At 41.4% G+C, this 22892-nt stretch overlaps 1 protein-coding gene across 1 annotated transcript in view; it reads right to left on the bottom strand.

Annotated features, from left to right (window-relative positions):
• LOC145418557 (mitochondrial basic amino acids transporter-like) overlaps positions 1 to 22892 on the bottom strand; it is a 59177-nt gene that overhangs the window by 12193 nt on the left and 24092 nt on the right. The window contains exons 2-5 of the mRNA XM_080286926.1: positions 15232 to 15275; positions 4876 to 4959; positions 3881 to 3999; positions 2436 to 2670 (exon numbers count right to left, since the gene is read on the bottom strand). Of these exons, the coding sequence (XP_080143052.1) occupies positions 2436 to 2670; positions 3881 to 3999; positions 4876 to 4959; positions 15232 to 15275 (482 nt within the window). The remainder of the gene's footprint in view (positions 1 to 2435; positions 2671 to 3880; positions 4000 to 4875; positions 4960 to 15231; positions 15276 to 22892) is intronic.

Below are 22892 nucleotides of genomic sequence, written 5' to 3'. Positions count from 1 at the left end.
ACCAGAACACGCAGAAGGGACGACAACCACTCCTACCCACGGATAAGTGACTTAGTGCAGGTGGTATAGTGAGCGCACATAGAAGTCAATGCCAAAAGTGAACTCCAAGAGTGACAGTGCCTAGAGAGAAAAGTGAAGTGTAGTGCCATGATAGTGACAAGGCTTCCGTAAAAGAGAAACAGTGACCACTCAAACTCAACACCCCCCCCCCCCGTTTGCCCTTGTGACCGCGTCAGACCCAATTCTCCCCCCCCCCCTGCGACAATATCAATATCAGATGCACTCTCGGAGCTAATGCCAACAGCGAATATAAGAACTCCCACAGAACCAGGGGCCACTAACTTAAGAGACTGTGCAGTAGTAAAGCCTCTAATCCTATGGCACTAAGACTGATACAGTGAACAGTTACCACCCCACACTCCCGATTGTGTCTATCACGTATCCTGTGAGATACTCCCACATAATCAGCAGCCCAAGAATTGATGTCATAAATATCGTGAGATAATCTATTGTTCTTGTGAATGAGATTTGTGAATATACTTGTAGGTTGTTGCCCTGAGTTTTGATGCCCTGTTCCTCCTATATCTGTGGTCTAGCCCCGGTCTTAAAAGGAACCCAGCAATGAGCCAGGCGTTTCTAGGACGGGAAGCCGCCCTAAAAACACCTAGGATAACAATTATTATTATTATAATAACTTTTTACCTTGTGATGATTTTATTTAGCTGTATAGAGACTTCTAAATTGGCGAGGTTAGATACTGCCTTTATTGATCCTTCATTTCCAGGGAGCACTGCAGAACTAAATGATATTGCCTGGTAGCAGCAAGAATAAACTGCTAAGAGATTTCCTCAGGCTGTAGGGGCTTAGCCCAGTCATTACAGTAATATCTTGTTTGAAAGCAGGGCTGGGGTCAATTCATTTTTGTCACTTCAATTCAATTCCATTTCAGAATAAAATTTCAGTTAATCAGTTTCAATTCAGTTCATTCGTAAAAAAAGAAATCTTTAGTTCCAATTCAATTCAGTTCAATTCATTATGGTCGATATTTCATTCAGTTAAAATGTTTTCAATTCAAAATTAATTTTAATCAATCCAGTACCATTAATCTAACGGAAAGAACTAAAAATGAGGTTTCAAATTATTTTAAACTTTTTTTTTTGTGATAACAAACTATATGCCTGTTTTACTGTTTATTTGAGTATACTGTAAGTTAATTATTGTACAATAATGAATTTGCATATTACAGTATAAAATTTCATCAGCTCACTCATCAGTTCGTATCAGTTCATTGATATTAATTACAGTGTAGTTCAATTAATTTTATTTCTATATTTTTCTCAATTCCAGTTCAACTCCATTTCACAGTATTGTTAATCAATTCCAATTCAATTCCAAGCCCTGTTTGTAAGTGATATCTTGTTTGGCAGAGTCACTTAGTAATGAAGGAGGAGGTGAAGACTGTTGTAACTTCTCAGTTTTAGAAGTCTCACTGTTTTGTTGATATTTCTTTAACAAACCATCATTAAATGTAGGGGTCCAGGGCTAAGCTAATTAATCCTGAGATGAGAGTGGCCAACTGCCTTGCTTTGTGTAGCATTTTGTGAGCAACAGATTCCAAACATTCTTCAGACTTAACCTACTATGATGCACATTTACTTGAAGTGCAATGACCTGCTAAACCACTAAGCATTTGTTGTAGAATGTATTTGGTTAAAACCTAAAATTAAAAGGTTTCATGGGTTACAGGAAGCCATTTAACTTGTCACTCAGTGTTGAGTTGCCTAAAGATAGCACTGCATCGAGTAGTGGATGATGGGCACCCCCAAATACTACATGGACCACTAGAGCTGAGTAAAACCATCTGGTGGCAAGAATATATAATTCCCTTTATAATTAACTTCCAGTTACTGATATTGGCTTATCAAACTCTGAGCCAGCCAAAAACTCTTCTCATACTGTATACAGTAGTTACAGTTAAGCTTTGGGACATGTGGCAGATGTAGCCAACCAACACACCTACAGCTTCAGTCTAGCTCTGTCTGGCATTGTGTAAGAATTTTCACGGCAACTGCCACCTACTTAGTTGATTTTATTGTGCTGCATTTATGTAATTAGTTACCAGTTCCTGTACTTTAATTTTTCGGTCTTTTATACATAGTAAGTAATTATCAGTTCCTGTACTTAAATTTTTCGGTCTTTTATACACAGTAAGTAGGTACTGGTATAGTATGTGCATAATATTAACAGTACCCTACTGGTATGGAGTGAACCTGGGTTTGTAAACTAAGATGACGTTTAACCTGGGATTTAATTAATTTTCAAATTTAATGTTACACACTCTCCCAGAAGTATTGTAGTGTAGTTTGTTATGTAGAAGGTGTACTGCAAAAAAATATCCTTGTAGAGAGGAAGTTTAAGAAAAATCAGCGACATACATCTCTCATGATGGTGACGAGCTGTCCTCTGTAGAGTCCCCGCAGTCCCTCTGTTCTGATGATTCTCTTGAGGCATTGGAGTGGGTTGGTGTAGCTGGTGGGGGTTGATGTGGTGGTAGTTTTGGCTGCATTGACACTCTCTGTTTGGATCTGCATGCGGGTCTTCACCAGCTCAATGGGTGACGCCACAAAAGATTGGAAGAAGCCTGCTGCTGCACCACATATCACTTGTGATCTGCCAAGAGAAAAGATCATTTAATACTCAGGTCTGAGATATTGATATGCTCTTACCAGTACCCTGCTCCCTGCATACGTATACTATTTACATTTTTGTGGCACCTTTCACAGCTTTGAGGCGTCTGGCAATAGATAGATAGATAGACAGATAGATAGATAGTATTCCATGCTTACATGGGCCAGTTTTTTTCCCACCTGGTGAATGCTGTTAAGCTGTATGGCTTCCTATAGCATTCCAATCAAGTGTCTTAACTATAAAGTCCCTCCACAGGGTCTCATCCTCTGATTTCCTTGGTCTGCCGACAGAGACCATCCTTGCCATGTCACTTAAAATCATAATCATCCAGACAATATATCTCACTCAAGGATGGGGTGAGGTAAGATTCAGAAACAGGGAAAGAGAAATTATTGAAGTGGGAGAATTGTCATCAGGACATATCCAGTGAAATGTGCCACACAGTCATTCACACACGTTTGAGTCCCTGTAATCCTGTCCCTGCCTCACATGTTTAACCATCTGCACATCATTATCGCACCTTTTTTTCCCACCAGCAGGTGAGGGTGGGGCAGGATCCAGAAATCAACGTGAAAGAAAGAATATGAAAGTGGGAAAACTGATCAGCAGCAGGCTAAATGGAATAGGCACACATCCGTTTGTTCATCATTTAACCCCCAGCCCCCCAGCATCCTGGCTCCACCTCACAGGTACACCTTTCCACATGTAGGTGGGGGCTCCCACAATCCATTTATTTGATATAGTGCTGCTTTTAGTTGATCACACTGAGTGACAAGCCAGGTGGTTTACTGAAACCCATACAACCTATCCATGGGGTAGGGGAGAAAGAATATTCCCCCCTATGTTTCTTGCAGACCAGATGGTAAAAAAGGGAGAGACTGAACTGGGATTAGCAGTCCCACACCTAATGTTTTTGCTCTCTGTTAGTGTTTGAGATCTTTGAATCTGAATCCTGCACCATCTGCACATATGTTTAAAATATGGATGATTGTTTTTGTTGATGTTGTGGGCTTATTTGGATGTGAACCTGGTGAACTGTAGGCTGAAGCTGTCCTTATGCACTTTATCTTCCACTTCTTAGGGAATAGGGAGGGAATTGAGGGATACCTTTATGACCAGTCATAGTGTGAAGGCATCCCTCTCAAGCAGCTATATATACATGGAAGAAAATAGGGAAGCATGTCTAGTTTACCTTAATGCATCTGGGTCCTCCATGCGCTTGGACATGTTGCCGTGGACACCAAATATGATAGCGTTGACGAAGGCCACACCAGCCATAGGTGATGACATGCCTTTGTACAGCCCTCGTATCTGTAGGAAAAGCAATGCCTAGCTGTTGGTTCAAAGGTGCCATGTTGAAGGAAAAAATAGGACGTTACTGGGATACACGTGCCTTTTGTTAAGTCAGGTATGTGTTACAAAATATCACTTTCTTTGTACAACTGGTAGTACTGTATTGAAAGTTTGGGAAACCTGCCCACTCAGTTTCATAGGTAGCAAGTAGAGGCTTACTAATACCTTTTTTTGTACTTGACAAAAAAAAAAAAAAAATATCTGAAAGGCTGATTTGAATGCAAACCTATTATAGTCGTAGTTTCACTTGTGATGATGCAAATGAATCAGTTCACTTGCGATAATGCCAGTGAGTGACCGAAATTATTCAAAATTTGCTTCTACACATTAAGTATGTAGGGTGTGTATCATGCCTGTACTGTACTGTACTGAACTTTACAATTCATTGAATATAAGATGAAGGAATCGGTGACTGAGAGCCTGAAGAAATGGCTGTCTTTCTCATAGTAAATTACACAAGAGAGCCCAAATCATGATCCAGCCATTCTGAGATGAATGGTCACACTATAAAAAAGATTGGAGGTCATAGACAGGGAGAAATACAGACTGTGGTGATGTCGGAGTTATGCGCTTTCTGAGTGCTTCCTCTCTGACTTATCAGGCAGATGATATTAACCTCTTCAGTTTGATGACTTTTCATGTTAATGCTACCTCCAGACTGTTTTATACAAATTAGTGCAGACCTTTAGTGTTGAAGGGGTTAATGAAGGCTGTGTCTAATCCCCAGTTTGAAAAGTCTCATGCTGAATAAAACTGGCTGTAGCAGGTAATGTGATACATCAGGTTGAAGGAGTTAACGTAATTAGAGAACAAACCTTTTATATCTGTACTCACGGACTCATGTTTGATGGTGTGTGTGAGGCAGTGCCACGTTCCTCTGTACTTTGGGTTACTGAAGTCCTGTGTCTGTATCAGCACCTGTGGACAAAGACTTGGCATTAGAATAACAGGTCACTGAAGGCATAGGTTTATATTTGGTGATTGCACAAGGTGGAGGAGCAGAGGGGAAGGGCAGACCAAGGATGAGGTGGAGGGATGGAGGGGAGAGATCCATGAGAAATAGGGATGTGAGTTATGAGAAATAGAGATATGAGTTGGATGGAAGGTAGCCAAAAAGCAGAAGGCAGAGTGATATGTGTTTTGTTTGTGGCCGCCCCTTATACATATATTACACAAGCGTCATAAGTCTGGCTGTAGGTAGATTGATACATAATACATAGCTCATTAATATTCTTGCTTGTATGATTCAGTTTGAGCACAGTGAATCCTATGATGTCAGGCGGAATATAATACATGAGTTGGACCGACCATAAAAGGGTTAGCCACGTCATTTCGTTCATCCTCGTTCAGTGTTTCCCTTTAAAGTTGTTTCATCACTGGTAGTTCGAGAGTGTCTTGTTTTCAGTCCTGTGTGTGTGTGTGTGTGTGTGTGTGTGTGTGTGTGTGTGTGTGTGTGTGTGTGTGTGTGTGTGTGTGTGATAATGAGATGTACAGAATAAATCGCAAAGGAAGAGGTGTTGCGAAATCTCCAAAGCCACTTATATCATGCAACACATCATAGCAGTCAGTATGATACGGTATTATGAAACCTCGCGCTCAGAAATAATCATCATCATCATCATCACCATCATCATCATCGTTGTTTTTGTTATCTTCATCTGACCACCACCACCACCACCACCACCACCACCATTATTATCATCATCGTCGTAGTTATCATCATCATCATCATCATCATCAACGAGGAATATTAATGATTAGAGAACATTGGAATATATAAGGGAACGGCTCGGTCTGCTGGTGTGGGTGTAGCACTGGGAATAGGAAAAACATAAAGCAAGAGATTGATAACTAGCCGTCCCTGAAACACACGAGAAACCGCCAGGGGTGGGAAAGGAGCGTTAAATATGGGCCACCTCTATATCTTTAATTTCAGCGTACTAATAACAAAGAAGGGGCTAATGAGGTATAATGTGCAGAATAATTGCTAAGAGGGGAGCGTTATATATAGACCACATGTATGTCCCTTCAATATCAACCTACTGAGCCAATAACATACAAGGGGATAATGAGGTAAAATGTTATAGATGCTAAGTACCCGTCCCCGTCCCAGGAGGGTCGCGGACGGGTTTTGTTTTCACTCGGTTTGTCTGTTCGTTTGTCTGTCTGTCAAACAACTGTATGCGAAAACTACTGGTGCGATGAAGAGAGAACCTGTATTTTTTTTTAGTAATTTCTCTGATGAATACTGGTGCGATTTTGACCAAAGTTACAGGGATGATGGGCTATGACCTGATCACCAGATTAAATTTTGGACCAAACTGAGCCAAAGCCCAAGCCGTATGCGCCCCTCCCCCCCCAAAAAAAAAAAAAAGTAAAAAAAAATCGCCATAACTCCTTTCAAATTTGTCATATCGACATGAAACCAAATCGTAAATGTGCATCTTTCCAATCTGCATCCTATAACATGCTTCATTACATCAGGGGGATCACCTCCCCCCCCCCGTTAGCAGTAGGGGGGTCAGTGTCAGGTGGGTCGGGCCTAAAATTTCAAATGGGCATAAAATCGTCAATTTTCACCCGATTAACACCAAATTTGATGTGACAGCTTTGCCTAGATATCCTGTCGTGTTTATAATCCAGCTCTAAAATGACTGCCAGGGACGGGTTTCCTGAGCCTTGGCACCGCTTCCTGTTGACAGGTGTTATGGCATCTCCAGAGCCAATAACATACAAGGAGATCATGAGGTATAATGTGCAGAATGACTGCTGAGGGACAGGCGTTACAAAACCTCCAAACCACTAAGTCCACATTATCGTCAGCTCACAGGTCTTCGTGGTACCTCTTCCTTCAGCGATTTAGTCTGCATATTACACGTTATTATTCCCTTGCCTGTTGTTATAACCTTTCATCAGGCCAGACTTTAGGTCACACATAATAAGACAATATTACCGAGTCATGTGCAGATGCAAATCACTAACGAAGGAGAGTAAGTATACTTCTTAAGCCGACGTTCTAGAATACGGCCCACGAAACTGGTTATGGCCGGAATGCCTTACACACACACACACACACACACACACACACACACACGGGAAGTTTAGTCATGTGCTAGGTGCTGAAAACGACAAGGTTACTCAGATGATTCTCTCTCTCTCTCTCTCTCAAACATTACCGGTATCGTTTGATTCGTGGGAAATGCATGAATTGCGTTAATATTAGCTTTCCTCTTTCTCCTCCCCCTCCTCCCTCACTCTCTCTTTCTGTTGTGGAGGTGATGAGTGACGCCTTAAGTTGTGGCCAAGTACAAACGCACCTCAGCTCCCTCCCTATCCCCCAAATGGAGGAAGGTTAAACGCGGGAGAATGGCAACTTCAGCCTGCAGTCCACCGCATTCACATTTCAGACGAACCTCAAGCCACAACAACAACACTTCTACTATGGGCTAATAATAATAATAATAATAATAATAATAATAATAATAAAATGATGGCGATGATGACGGTGGTAATTAATAATAATAATAATAATAATACAGTAATAATAATAATAATAATAATAATAATAATAATAATGATAACTGTGGTTACTATCACCCAATTTTACCCCACTTAAGAACTGCCTGAGACTGACACACGGAAACACACAGAGCGGGGCGCGCCTGCCTGCTTCCTGTTTTCCTCTTATTATTCCCGATTACAAATATTGTCAAACCCCAAACGATTACATTCTGCTTAGAAGGCATCCTTCACTGAAAATATTTTGAAACAAAAAGGACTCAGGGAGCGCATACCTGTCAACGCCAACATAATACATGATTTATAAATCAACCTCTATCCAATATCGCTGATCACCACCACCACCAACTACCACCACCACCACCACCACCCCCAACAACAACAACAACAACAACAACAACAACAACAACAACTACTACTACTACTACTACTACTACTACCATTGCTACTACTACTACTACTACTACTACTACCACCATCACCACTATGGCTAAAATTTCCACCTGTTCATCTCGAGTCTCAGGTACAGAGGTTAATTAACACGGGAATATGATGCAAGTCAATGGAAAGGATGTAGTGCCGTAGTAGTGTCTTCTGCCAGTCAGCTGCGTAATATAAGCTTCAAAAGGAGGATAATTGGCCAAGTGAGATGAAAGGACTATATGCGTAAAATTGCTGCTGTCTATCTTGAATGTTAAGGTGTATTATTAGACTAACACCAGAATATGATGCTAGTCACGAAGAAGTGCCCCGGAAATAATGTAGAGACGTGGTATTTTTCTACTCTGCCACTGATCTACGTGAAGTAAACTGCAAAAGGACGAAAATCTCCTCCAAGTTAGAATGAATCAACGTTAGTAAAGGAACGCTTCAAAGTCCGTGATCATAAAACCTACTGCTAACTTCCTCTATATTCTTGTGTGTGTGTGTGTGTGTGTGTGTGTGTGTGTGTAAGGAGAAAGGAGCATAATTTTTTAAAGTATTCTTCGTGCAAAAGCTTTATTAATGAAAAAAAATATCGTAATATATTTTGTTTTACAGGAAGGACAAAGAAGGAAAAGTACAGATTCTTCTATTTTCAGTATCTTTATAGAACCAGACACCTTAATCCCCTACGTTATGACCACAAACATATCTCCATGTAGTCCTTCCATCCGCCCTGTGGCTGCCCTCCCTCCAAATGACACACTCCTCTCTTATATACACTCTACTCCATACCTTCATCACAACGCCATGCCTGCTACATACTGCTACAAAAACGCCATACTGCTACAAAAACAAACTCGAAGTAATTGTTTTGTAATCTATCGGAGGGTAAGGGTACAGAATGATTCCGTGTCTCTTAATATTGCTACAAAAACAACCTTAGTTATTTTGTTTTCCAGGAAGGTAAGGGTACAATATCCTGCCTTTTGTTTTGATATTGCTAAAAAAAAAAAAAGTAGTTACAGTACTTTTGTTTTGTAGGAAGTTAAGGGTGCAGAATCTTGCCATTTACCTTGATATTGTTACGTACGGCACTACCACCACCATCACCACCACTACTACTACTACTACTACTACTACTAAACTAATATAGTGTGAGCTAGTTACTGCATCTTATTTTGTATCAAGACAAGTACAGAATTTTCCATTGTCTCTTCACATCGTTACAAAAACAAGCCTAAATTAGGAAAGGGAATGAGAGTGTGTGTGCCAGTATGTCTTCTGATTGGTCAGTAAGATAGGAAAACCAGGTTATGTGCGGATATCTTCTTTCCTGATTGGCTAATACGAGAGAGAAATGTGGGTGTGCGAGCGTATGTCTGTCTCCTGATTGGCTGCTAAATGTGGTGTGTCTTGTAGCCCCGCCCACAACACTGCCACACAACAACAAGAGTACATGTGTTGCTCATTCCCACAGCGTATAGCACTGTCACCACTGCCTGCCATCTTTCATTCAGTCGTTTGTCTCCATGGCCGTGTGACCTGCATGAAATTGTCTGTCGTTAGGTGGTGTATGATGGAAATTCGTGGGATGGTCCTGACTGGGATATTGTATTTTGGTTACCGCCTTCCGTAGAGTTAATTCTCGGTCAGAAGGTAGACTCTCTCTCTCTCTCTCTCTCTCTCTCTCTCTCATTGATGACCCTTCTAAGCCGAAGAAAATCGTCTACCACCAACGTGAAATGAAATAGTAAACTGTTGTGCTCGTCGCCAGGTGTAATGCGTAAAACACAGCAAAAGTGTGATCTGCCTCAACCCCTTCACTGCGACCATGCTTTAGATATTATTCCATCCATCCATCCATCATCCAATCCTACATTGCCCCATGAGGAGAGTAGGAGCCCGGGGCTAGACAGTTGGTCCCGACATTTAAGATGAGAGTGACCAGCCTCACTCATCCCTGAGTGGCATTACGTGAGCAATAAACCGCAAGCATCCCTTGGATATAAACCTTCACCGGCTCAATCTAATTGGAGCGCAGTAATTACCCACTAAACCACCTTATTACTTCCAGATTATTCCATTCTCTTCGCCTCCATATTTATAGTGGCATGGCAGACTTCGTAGCACTTGTCCTATAGCGATTTATTCTTCACATTACGCCTCGGTAATCTTTTGTATGTTGTAGATGGAAACTGTTTAAATATTTAACCGGTTAAAAAAGCAGGCAGGAGTATGTTGTAACATGTAAATTAAATCACTTAGTAAGAGGTGCTACGAAGCTTATGTCCACTAAAACACGGTTCAGATATGGTTCACCCAATTTGCAGCGTACGGTTCCTGATTTCATACCTGACTATTATTAAATCCTGTAACCCCTACTGTATGTAATAATAATAATAATAATAATAATAATAATAATAATGATGATAATAATAATTGTACTACTACTACTACTGCAACTACTACAGAATAGGATGGATGGATGGACAGTGTGAAGAGAGCGCTGGATGTGAGAGGGATGTCTGTTGAGCAAGGAAGAGTGGCTGTGCGTGACAGAAATAAATGGAGAGAAATTGTGAATGAATAAGTGATGACGCAGCCCTGAGGGGATATTCTCCCGCATTTGGTCTGATCAGCTAGTCAGGTCAGGTGCGGGTAAGGGGATGGGTCTGTTATGATGTGGCAGGGGTAAACCAGTTCTGCTGTCGGGCCCTGCTGTGGATGTCACTGCTTGCATTGCGCAGTTGACCCTTGTGCGGTGTGATGCGGTGAGGATCTGTCCGTTCTCCCCTTTGGGGCTAAGATGCGAATGAATGTGTTTGAATGGATGAGTAAATGGAGAGTGAGTCGTCCTGTCTCGGCTACCTCCCTTTCCTTGGGGGAAGCAGCCTAGGTATATAGATAGATAGATAGATTATTATTATTATTATTATAGCTCAGGAGACGCTGTTCTGTCCGTAGGAGTTAGATACAGCCTAAGGTGAACAAAGTAGAGAGAGAGAGAGAGAGAGAGAGAGAGAGAGAGAGAGAGAGAGAGAGAGAGGAAGTATGGGTTTTTCCTGCCTACCTTGATTATAGGGTACCGTGCTTCTTACCTGCTGAACCAAGGCCAGGTAACTAATGTACTAGGGGACCAGGAAGTAAGGTGAACCAATTGTGAGGTAAGGTATGGGAAGAACAAGATAATGTGAGAGCATTTTAAATAATTCTATATTCACTCTACCCATGATCTTTTCACTCTAACTACAGTATACTCTCTCTCTTATTATAATCTGTTCACTCTATTCTTTTCACTATTAATTATAATCTCTTCACCCTAACAATACTATTTTCACTCGTAATTATAATCTCTTCACTCCAGCTACACTCTTTTCACTCTTAATTATAATCTCTTCACTCTAATTATACGGTACTCTTTTCACTCTTAATTATAATCTCGTCACTCTAACTATACTCTTTTCAATAATTATAATCTCGTCACTTTAACTATACTCTTTTCACGCTTAATTATAATCTGTTCACTCATCTCCTCATTTCACATTAACTTGGTCAGATTTTCGTCCACGTGCAGCTTATTTCACGTATCTCCGTGGCAGAAAATAATACGACAGCTCTAGCTCCTTTCCACTGCACTTCTTCGTGACTGTACTGTAGTTCTTTCACAGTGACTTGGTTCAGATTTTCGTCCTTTTGCAGTTTATATAACGTACGTAGATGGTAGACGAAGACAGTGCTACGGTTGTACATCCTTTCCATTGCACTTCTTCGTGACTGGCATCATATTGTAGTGGTAATCTATTGTTACAACTTAGCATTCAAGGTGGAGAGGTGGCAGGTAAAGGCAATGCTACGGTTGTACATCCTTTCCATTGCACTTCGTCGTGACTGGCATCATATTCTAGTATTAATCTATTGTTGCAACTTAGTATTCATGGTGGGAAGACGGCAATTTTAGGCCAAATTAAAGTAAAATGGGTTTAGTTAAAGTGGTTGAATTATGTTTAGCCAGAGAATATGATTTATGGAGTGGAATAATTTGATTTAGTAATCTTTGTCATGTTCCTCAGCTAAAGTGTGAAGTTAGAGGCAACAGAATGATTTGAGAGCATTTTTGTGTGTGTGGAGTGGGGGTATGAGTTCACACACACACACACACACACACACACACACACACACACACACCTGGTAGTTTTATTTAGGCACAGGGTGAACATCGTATCCTGGTTTAAGAGGAAGAACTACAAATGACTATTATTATTTCTGAAAAGAGGCAGAGGTGGACTTATTATTATTACTATTATTATTATTATTATTATTATTATTATTATCCTCATCCTCATCCTCATCCTCATCCTCATCCTCATCAATCATCTTCATTATTATTATTATTATTATTATTATTATTATTATTATTATTTATTATTATTATTATTATTATTATTTTGTTTAACCCCTTCAGTTTGGTGACGTGTTTGCCCGTTCTATTCGGGTAAGGAGTCTCCCTAGCAACTGTACCCTTGCGATTTATTTTTAGATATAGCTGGTTGATATCTCTTTGTACTATGAGTATGGCGACATTAGAAGGATTTTTGTAACAGAATAGGACAGTGAGGTGTAATAAACTAAATAAATCGCTTAGGACAAGGTGTTAGGGAGCCTTCTTCACTGACGAGAATACTTGCCTTGGTATTCCCAGATTTTGTTAAATGAGAGAATTTTCGAACTAGAGGGGTTTGTGTGTGTGTGTGTGTGTGTGTGTGTGTGTGTGTGTGTGTGTGTGTGTGTGTGTGTGTGTGTGTGTGTGTGTGTGTGTGTGTGTGTGTGTGTGTGTGTGTGTGTGTGTGTGTGTGTGTGTGTGTGTGTGTGTGTGTGTGTGTGTGTGTGTGTGTGTCTTCACTTGGCAACAGACCAGGTAAGAAGGACTACATAACCGGACGCCTTTACTGCCGCCGCCTTCAGGCCTTGGTTAATGAGAGAGAGAGAGAGAGAGAGAGAGAGAGAGAGATGAGGTGGTCGAGTATGCAAGGTAGGGTGGCGGTGTGGTGAGGAGAGAGAGAGAGAGAGAGAGAGAGAGAGAGAGAGAGAGAGAGAGAGAGAGATGAGGTGGTCGAGTATGCAAGGTAGGGTGGCGGTGTGGTGAGGAGAGAGAGAGAGAGAGAGAGAGAGAGAGAGAGAGAGAGAGAGAGAGAGAGAGATGAGGTGGTCGAGTATGCAAGGTAGGGTGGCGGTGTGGTGAGGAGAGAGAGAGAGAGAGAGAGAGAGAGAGAGAGAGAGAGAGAGAGAGAGAGAGAGAGAGAGAGAGGTGCTGAAGTATGCAAGGGAGGGTGGTGGTGTGGTGGGAAGAGGGGTTGTTACTGAGTAGTGACAAAAGCTCCTGGACGTCCGAAGGTCTAGGCCACTTATAGGATGCTGCGTCAGGTAATAGACGGACAGATAGATAGATAGATAGATAGAATGATAATAGAAAGATAGACTGAATGATAGACTGATAGGGTGTAATTCAAACCTCTCAGTGTTCGATCCTACATTTTCTTCCAACCAACTCCACATAATTTTATACAGGTGAGAGAGAGAGAGTCATAGGAGCCTGCGTGTCAGTCCCTTAGTGTTTTAATTAGTGTGTCAGATGGTCGAATTCTAGTTATCTTTGGGGAAGTCTTAACACATCATCCTTAGCGATTCATTCCGGACATCACACCTCAGTGCCCTCTTGATTGTTGTTGATGTAAACTGCGTTGATTACTAAGCGATTTAAATAACGTACTGTACATTGGAGTGGTTATGTATGATATGCAAAGTAAGTCGCTAAGGAATAAGTGCAGAGAACCCTCCTGTGCCACCTAAAACACGGTCACACTATCCTCCTGTATGATATTGTTTCAAACTGTACCGACATTAACACAATGTAACTGCAGAAATAAACGATGTAAAGCAAGAAATAAACGTCAGCACCGCAGCTGTAGAACGTGTCCGAGCGATATATATATATATATATATATATATATATATATATATATATATATATATATATATATATATATATATATATATATATATATATATATATATATATAATAAGAGAATGTTCATTTTTATTATGTGGAATAAATTGCCAAAAGCGTAGTGTTACGAATCCTCCAGTGCCACGATGAGGATGAGCCTGAGTGTAATGATATAACTATAGTTTGTTTTCGTCAGGCAGAAATCCCTAACTCCTTTCAGATAAGTTGATGTCCAAGTTTAGTCAGTTTGTAGGGTTGATATGACTGATAACCAAGGAGATTCATACTTACATCTTAACTAAGGGTCATTGAATTTCGTGCAACAAGTCGGTTTGTTTTCGTGTTGTTAAGCTCCCTATTCCTTTTTGAGTTCAAATTATTTCCAGATATAATCAGATTGAAGAGCTCATTTTAGTAGTAACCAAAGACACTCATTCCTACTTCAACGAATGCTTCCTGAAACTGACGCATACACATCTTATTATTCAAGTTTGATAGTGGCCCAGTTCCGTCAGATGAACATATATCGTCCTTAACCAGACACTGATTCCACCGAGCGTAAATTATAGGAGTTGTAGTGTTAATCTTGCTCTGTTTACCTTTTCAAGTGCGCCAATGCAGGAGAAAGATTAAGAATTTTTCACTATGCATGTTGTCCAGTAATACGTGTGCCAAGCAAAGGGAGATTCGTAGCCTGTACTCCTTTTATCCTAACTTGGCTCAGATTTTCGTCCTTTGGCAGCTTTTTCTACATGGCTCATTGTCGTAAAAAGACACAATACTATGTCCAACGTCCATTCCGTAGCAGTTCTTCGTGGCTAGTGTTAATCCCTCGCTACGAGTCAGTATGCAAGATGGAGAGAAAGCAATTTCAGGCCAGGTTAGAGTAAAAAGGGTATAATTGTAGGAAATGATATAGTAACGTTGATCTGTTCTCAACCGTGTCAGAGTGTCAAATACTGATGACACCTTGAACAACTGTTGCATGTCAGTGTGTCAAGTAATGACACCTTGCACACCAAACATGTGTCAGTGTCAGTACCCTTTGCACATCAGTCACGTGTCACACGGTCAAGCAATGATTGCACCTGGCACATTTGTCGCGTGTCAGTCAAGTACTGATAACACCTTGTACATGTCACGTGTCAGAGTCAAGAATTGATAACACCTGCACATCAATCACGTTATAACACCTGCACATCAGTCACAGGTTAGAGTGTCAGGTGATTGTGAAACTTACCTTGACTGTATCGAGGGGATGACCAACAGCCACACCAGCACAACCTGAAGGGAAGAGAGAGAGGGTTACATAATATACACTAAATACAGGACTATGGTGATGGTGATAATAATATTTTAATGGTGGGATTTATACAGAGATTAAGTAGTTGATGATGATAGTAATAATGATGGGTACTAGATTATAGACTAGTTTTACCCTCATTCATTCAATAGCAGCGGGTGATGATGATGATGGTGGTGGTGATGATGATGATGATGATGATGACAAAAGGTACAGCATTAATCACTAGTAATGCTAAAAGATTACTGATTAATTACTCATCATTTGGTAAGACTATTAGAGAGAGAGAGAGAGAGAGAGAGAGAGAGAGAGAGAGAGAGAGAGAGAGAGAGAGAGAGAATGAAGAATGACTGAACATAAGAACATAAGAACATAAGAAGAGAGGATAACTGCAGTAGGCCGGTTGGCCCATGCTAGGCAGCTCCTAGAAGAGTAACTGAACTACTAGAATGAGATAAGGATAGCAAAGAAGAAGGCTTTCCCCCGCCCTCCAAACCCTCCAGCCGAAGCCGGCAGGAAAAAGTCAGAAAGAACACCACGCCGTATAGAAAAACTGGCGTGGACATTTTACAGGAAAGTGTGAAAGGAGAATAGAGACTATCATAGTGTAACCTGAAAAGAAAATTTATTTTTTAATTAGTATTGGTTATAATATTTTCTTTATTCTATATCCACCCCTTAGTAGTCATATGCTTATCTAGCCTATGCTTGAAACTCTCAATGGAAGAGGCAGCAACTACTTTACTAGGTAGCTTATTCCATTCGTCTACTACTCTATTACCAAACCAATTTCTACCGATTTCCTTTCTGAAACGGAATTTTTCTAGTTTGAAACCATTATTTCTAGTTCTATCCTGTATGCTCACTTTAAGTACCTTGCTAATATCTCCCTTATTTATACCATTCATCCACTTAAAAACCTCAATTAAGTCTCCCTTACTCTACGCCTCTCTAGCGAATGCAGACTTAGTCTTTTCAGTCTGTCTTCATATGACAGGTTCCGGACGTCATGTATCATTTTAGTCATTCTTCTCTGTACATTTTCTAACGAATTAATATCCATTCTATAGTAAGGACACCAAAATTGTACTGCGTAGTCTAAATGTGGCCTTACTAATGCTAGATAAAGTTTCAGTATTACTTTAGATGATCTATTGCTCACGCTTCTCGAAATAAATCCTAGGACCCTATTTGCTTTATTTCTCGCATTAATGCACTGTTGCCTAGGTTTAAGGTCGTTACTAATCATAACTCCTAGATCTCTCTCGCATTCCGATTTGCTAATTTCTTTGTTATCTAAGCTGTATTTAGTATCTCCAAGATACTGGAATTTAGGTTTGAAAAAGGGAAGTGAAGAAGGAATGAGTACGGTAAATAAAGGATGAAACGAAGGAGAGAAGAAGAAAGAAAAATGTGGGAGGGAAGAAAAGAAGGGGAGTAAAGAGAGAAGGAAAGAAGAAAATAAAGATGGGAAAGGAGAAAAAGAAAACAGTATCTTAACCAAAATCTCTTCCTCCTCCTCGTCTATTATGTAACTGAGGCCGTGTGTATGTGTGTGTGTGTGTGTGTGTGTGTGTGTGTGTGTGTGTGTGTGTGTGTGTGTGTGTGTGTGTGTGTGTCAGAGGCTATCATACACTCTACCTAAGTTTCTTCATCATCTTATACAATTTAAAACACATATATATTTTTTCTTATAGACAAGGTGAGGTTTGGTATAGTTTGAGATCATTATATGCTTCTCCTCATTTTCCTGTACGTCTTATTAATATAGTTTGGTGAGGGAGGTATCAGCCAGCTCCAGTTTAATTATCGCGGACCCCATCAGAGACTCTGGCAGAATACTAATACCTCTCTCTCTCTCTCTCTCTCTCTCTCACACACACACACACACACACACACACACACACACACACACACACACACACACACACACACACACACACACACCTTCCTTTCACTTTATTGTCAGATTCTTCCACCATTTCCCCTTACGCCTCTTTGCATCCTCCTCCTTTCTCCTCTCTCTCCCTCCTCCTCCTCCTCCCTTCCCTACTCCTTTCCATTCTTCCTCTCTTTTCCTCCTTTCTCTCCCCCTTCCCCTTCTCCCCACACTTCACTCTACCATCCCTCTGTCCTCCCTTTCCCCTCCCTATCTTACATCCCACCCTCACACTCTGTTCTCGTTTCCATTTTCTTCCTTCCCCCTCCGGTCCCTCCCCCCCTCTCCTTCCCCACACACCTTCCATCACACACCTCTTCCTCCACCCCCCCCCTCCACAGTCGTCCATTCTACCTCATCTTTATCTCCATCCCCGCCCCTCCTCTCTCCCTCCCAATCCTCCTCCCTCCTTCCACCCTTCACTTACTCCTTCCCATACACCATTCCCTTTCCCCCGTCTTCCTCTTTCCTTCCTACTCCGCTTCTACGCTATCATTCTCTCTCTCTCTCTCTCTCTCTCTCTCTCTCTCTCTCTCTCTCTCTCTCTCAAAGCCTTCCTCTTCCTCCTACCGCCCCTTCCCCCCCATCATTCTCCCTCCCCTATCGCTTCCCTCTCCCTATTCTTCACCCCACTGCCACGTGATAGAAGATTGGGAGCACGTGTACAGTTATAGCTTAAGCACACGTGTACAAAGGAGTACAAAGGAGAGCAAACAGCACCAGATGTGTTGGTCCTTTCGTGGCTGTTTGGTAAAGGGAAAGTTATAACTAGCAAAAGTATTCTATCAGCTAAAGACAAGGATAGAAAAGCAGGAGGGTATGAGAGAGAGAGAGAGAGAGAGAGAGAGAGAGAAGCATCTGTGATTTCAAAATAAGTTTTCTCCATAAATGCTATGGCTTTAGTACCCAGCAAGGAGAGCAAGGTCTGTGTGGTTGAGAAATCGAGGTAGCTCTCTCTCTTTCTCTCTCTCTCTCTCTCGCTCGCTCGCTCTCTCATAACTAGTATCATATGTTCCAATCATGACAGTTACTTAAGAAAATCACCTCAGCAAAATATCGGAGCGGTTGAACAAGTGTCATGTGGCATTTAGTACAAGGTGAGTCAGGGAACAAAAAACAACGCTTAAAATTAGTACCTTTCGACTACACGAGGCCCATCAGCGCCATCATTCTGTAGCGCAGTTGGTCAGAATATAATGTGTATGATGATGGGTATTACAGGGTGCTTTTTTAAACTATTTTCTTGTAAGGCAAAATTGGGAAGTGGAGAGAGCTTTGTGTACGTCTTATAAGTGTTTGCCACTAGGGTTTGAACCATTAGCGATAGTAAATACCTAACTCGAATTTACGGTACCAGGTAATGGATTTAGGTATATGCGTTCACCAAATATCCCCTGCATGTCTGTTGGGATTTGACCAGGAACCAACAGACACTCGTACCTTGTGTGTGGGTCTGCGAAGAAGTAATTTAGTTTTGGTGCAACTCGATCACAGGTCAAGTTCACGGGTTAAGGTAAAATTTTGGACATGACATCACTGTGCTTTCTGAACACTTCTGATTTGTTTCTGTTTTCATCATAAAGAACGATATATACAGTTGGGACCAAAAGAGCTGTTTATCTAGGCAACACACACACACACACACACACACACACACACACACACACAATGTCTGTATGTATCTACGCAATAGCGTACTGGATTTCAACACAACATACGGTACCAAGCTTAGGATGCATTGTAAATCGTGTCAAAAAGCTCAGTCATTTACTACCACTGTTCTTAACCCTTAGAGGCAGGGATATTCAAACTTTTCTTACTATGTACCCCCGAATATTCAGGTCATCAGTCCTTTCTCCTCATGACTGAGTTGCTGAATAGATAATGGTACTCTAGTAACACATCCATTATACAATAGTAACACATTAGCTACTGTACAATTATTGAAATTGTATGTTCTTAGTTGAGGAAATAAATATGGGCACATTGTTACAAAAGCATGTCAGTGTTAACACTGTATTTTGATTGACAACTAATATTATATTTGAGTTCAAATGATTCGCATTTGGGGGAAACTGGTTTCTCAGTTCTCAGTATGAGTATCATACTGTGAATAATGTTAGTAAAGTCAGTATATTTTGTACAGTATTGAGTTTTCCCAATTTGTCAAAGTACCCCATGGAAGCTGTCTCTCTCCTATCCCAGAGGGTTTGCGAACCCCATTTTGAGAACCCCAGCCTTAGTGGATGGAAAGTATATTCTGATTTTAACAGAATCGTCTTATAGTAGTAGGATGAAAGGAAAAAAGGCTTAGGAGTTAAGAGACTGAGAGGATATAATTAGTATAGTAGATTTCAACATTATATACGGTACTAAGCTTACGATGCATTTGAAGTCATGTGTCAGAAGTAATTTCTTCACTACCACTATTTTTTATCCTTAAGGGATGGAAAACACTCGTAAGCGGAACAAACTCGTCTGGCAGTAACACCATGACAGCTGAAATGCCAGAGGAATCGGAACCCTACGAGAGGATAAATTATACCATTGTAATTCTAAAATTAAAACTACCATCTCTCCTTGAAGGCTGAGCTGTAACGATAGATTAACACTACTGTAGAATATGATGCAAGTCACGAAAAAATGCTATGGAGAGGATGTACAACCGTTGTATTGCCGTATCTTGCCATAGATAGGTGAAGTAAGTTGCAAAAGGAAGAAGAGCTAGGCCAAGGTGAAAGAACTGCAATGTAAGAGATTTCAACACATCGTGCGGTACTAATCTTAGGACACATGTAGGATCTGAGTCAGAGGAGTGATATTTATTAGTCCGAGTTAGCCTTAAAGCCTTTACTACCGTTACATCGATTTAATTTTGTTCTTGTCATCTCCAGACGATTTTATATATCTTAGAAGAGACTGTTCGAACTGCAGGGGTTAGATATCCACCCATCATCCATCATACAGACCATCATCCGTCATACAGTCTCAGCCATCATCCATCATACAATCTCTCTCTCTCTCTCTCTCCCTCCCCCCCCCTCTCTCTCTCTCTCTCTCTCTCTCTCTCTCACCAGGAGCATAGGGGCCCGGGGCTAGGGTATTAGTCCCTGCATATGAATAACCCCTCCAGCACGAAAAAACCTCCAGTAAACTAAATAAAATCGTTTGGAGAGAGCAGAAATACAGAACGTCCTCGCAGTGAAGGGGTTGAAGGATGTTATTCATTGTTTGAAATCAGAGTTAGGGGAAGGTATATCGTCACTCAGTCATCGGGTATTGGATGTTTTAGTAATTCACGGAAGGATGGTACGAGGACTGGCATTTTGTAGCAACACCGCAGTTCACTTTTATTCTCCTTCCTCATGCACTTCTTTTTTGTTCTCGTAGCAGTGTAATTCACCGGGTCGGTCAGGATCACCTGATGGTCGTGATCGTCAGCTTTTACCCTCCCGGAAAGGAGCTGAGAGCTCATATAGTCCGATCTAAGGGCAAGGCTGTGACCTTCACACACGCACACACCCATCCTCTTGCTCAAGGGGGACAGTAACCACCCACTTCGTCAGTGAAACTTTTCGCAACCTGAGCGAGGCGCGAACTCCCGTCAACTAGATGGCAAGCGAGAACGTTACCACTGCACCAGCGAGCGGTGTGTGTGTGTGTGTGTGTGTGTGTGTGTGTGTGTGTTCGGGCTTATACGCCTTGAAAGCCTTGACCAAGAATCTATCTATCTATCTATTGCCAGACGCCTCAATCCCGTTTGGGGTGGCCACAAACAAATCGCCTCCAAGTCGCCCTGTCCCCCGCCATTTCACTGCCCTGCTCCCAACTCACACCCCCCTCTCTCATATACCTCTCCACCCCATCCCTCCATCTCATCCTCGGCCTCCCCCTCCCTCTTCCCCCCTCCACCTCACTCACATACACTCTCTTCGTCAGTCTTTCACCCTCCATCCTCTCCACATGGCCAAACCACCTCAGTGTGTTCCTCATAACGCTTCCTATCACATCCACATCCACACCACAAGCTCCTTTATATCCTCATTCGTCAGCCTGTCTCTCCATGTGACTCCACAGGCTTCTCTTAAATAACTCATTTCCACTGCTCTCACTCTTGACTTGTGTCCTTCCAACAATGTCCAAGCTTCACTTCCGTACGTTAGAGTTGGTATCACAATACTGTCATGTAGTAACTTTTTCACTTCCATGCTCACTTCCCTGTTTCTTATCACTGCTTTCAAAGAACCAGCAACCTTTCTTCCCTGCTGTACCCTTTCAAGCACTTCACCCTCCAAACCTCCATCCTTACTCATCACACTACCCAAGTACTTAAACGTACTCACATTTTCCAATTCCTCACCATCCAACCTCGCTGTACATTCACTAACTTCACCTCTCTCAAAGACCATCACTTTACTCTTCCCTACATTCACCTTTAGATTCCGTTTCTTACACACTCTCTCAAACTCATCCACCAAGCCTTGCAGCTCCCCTTCGTCTTCACTCAACAACACAGTATCATCTGCAAACAACAGTACAGGGAGTTTCCAAACACTATCCTCTCTCACCAGGGCCACTCCAACATCCACTACCCTACCTTGTACCTCTTTTATTACCCCATCCATGTACAGATTGAACAACCATGGAGACATGACACATCCCTGTTTCAAACCAAGAAACTTTTTTTTTTTTTTTACCTGATACCTTATGCCTATTAATATCCAGACTGTTCGAACGTAAAGATCATGGGTCAGCCCTGATGGTCATTCCTGTGTTCACATTAAGTAGGCATAAAATTGCCATCTCCATCTTGAATGCTAAGCTATGACAAGAAATTAACCATAACGCGTCAGTCACGAAGATGTGCCATGAAACTGTTGCCTGGCCGTAGCAATCTCTTACCCTGCCACAGAGCTACGAGGAGAATACGGCCCAGTGAAGGAAGACACAAAATCTCCCTCGACTTCCACTGGGCATCCTTGAAGAGAAATTCCACGATACTTGTACTGTTGAGAATTTCCTAGAACTTTTTTATCCTCCTGTTCCTGTTCTTCCTTGCCACTAACATATATAATTACGAAGTGTGAAATATTTATGTAGATTCTCAGCCGCGTTTTACGGTAAGCAAGTCTAATATAGCTATACTCCTTTTATCTCAATCTGGCCCAGATTTTCGTCCTTTAGCTGGTTATTCCCAGTGAAAATAAGAGAATACTGTAGCTCTACATCCTTTCCTTAGCACTTCCTCGTGACTACCATCATACTCTCGTGTTAATCTATTGTTACAGCTCACTATTCAAGCTGAAGAGAGAGTAATTTTAGGCCAAGTTAGCTTAAAACGAGTATAGTAAGTTTGTTTTCATCTGGCAGGGATCCCCAACCCCTTTTTCAGTTTAGTTAATGGCCAAGAGTAGACTGAAGCTTGAATTTGGCTAGTAATCAAGGAGACTCATTCCTACCTCCTGAGACTCATAGAATTTCAGACAGATATTTCGTGTAGTCGTTTGTTTTTATCTGACGAAGGTCCATAATTTCTCGTCAGCTTAGTTAATGACCAAGTGTAGATTGAAGGTTTAATCTGAGTAGTAATCAAGGAGACTCATTCCTGTATCGTTACTAAGGCTCATGTAGTTTCAGACAGTCGCCTCTTAGTATTGGA

This window comes from Coenobita brevimanus, chromosome 115 (genome assembly GCF_032717465.1).
Source record: "Coenobita brevimanus isolate Jiangsu-jjx chromosome 115, ASM3271746v2, whole genome shotgun sequence".
Taxonomy (NCBI): Eukaryota; Metazoa; Arthropoda; class Malacostraca; order Decapoda; family Coenobitidae; genus Coenobita; species Coenobita brevimanus.
The sequence above is the reverse complement of the archived record's forward strand: the minus strand, read 5'-3'. Positions and strand labels throughout refer to the sequence as shown.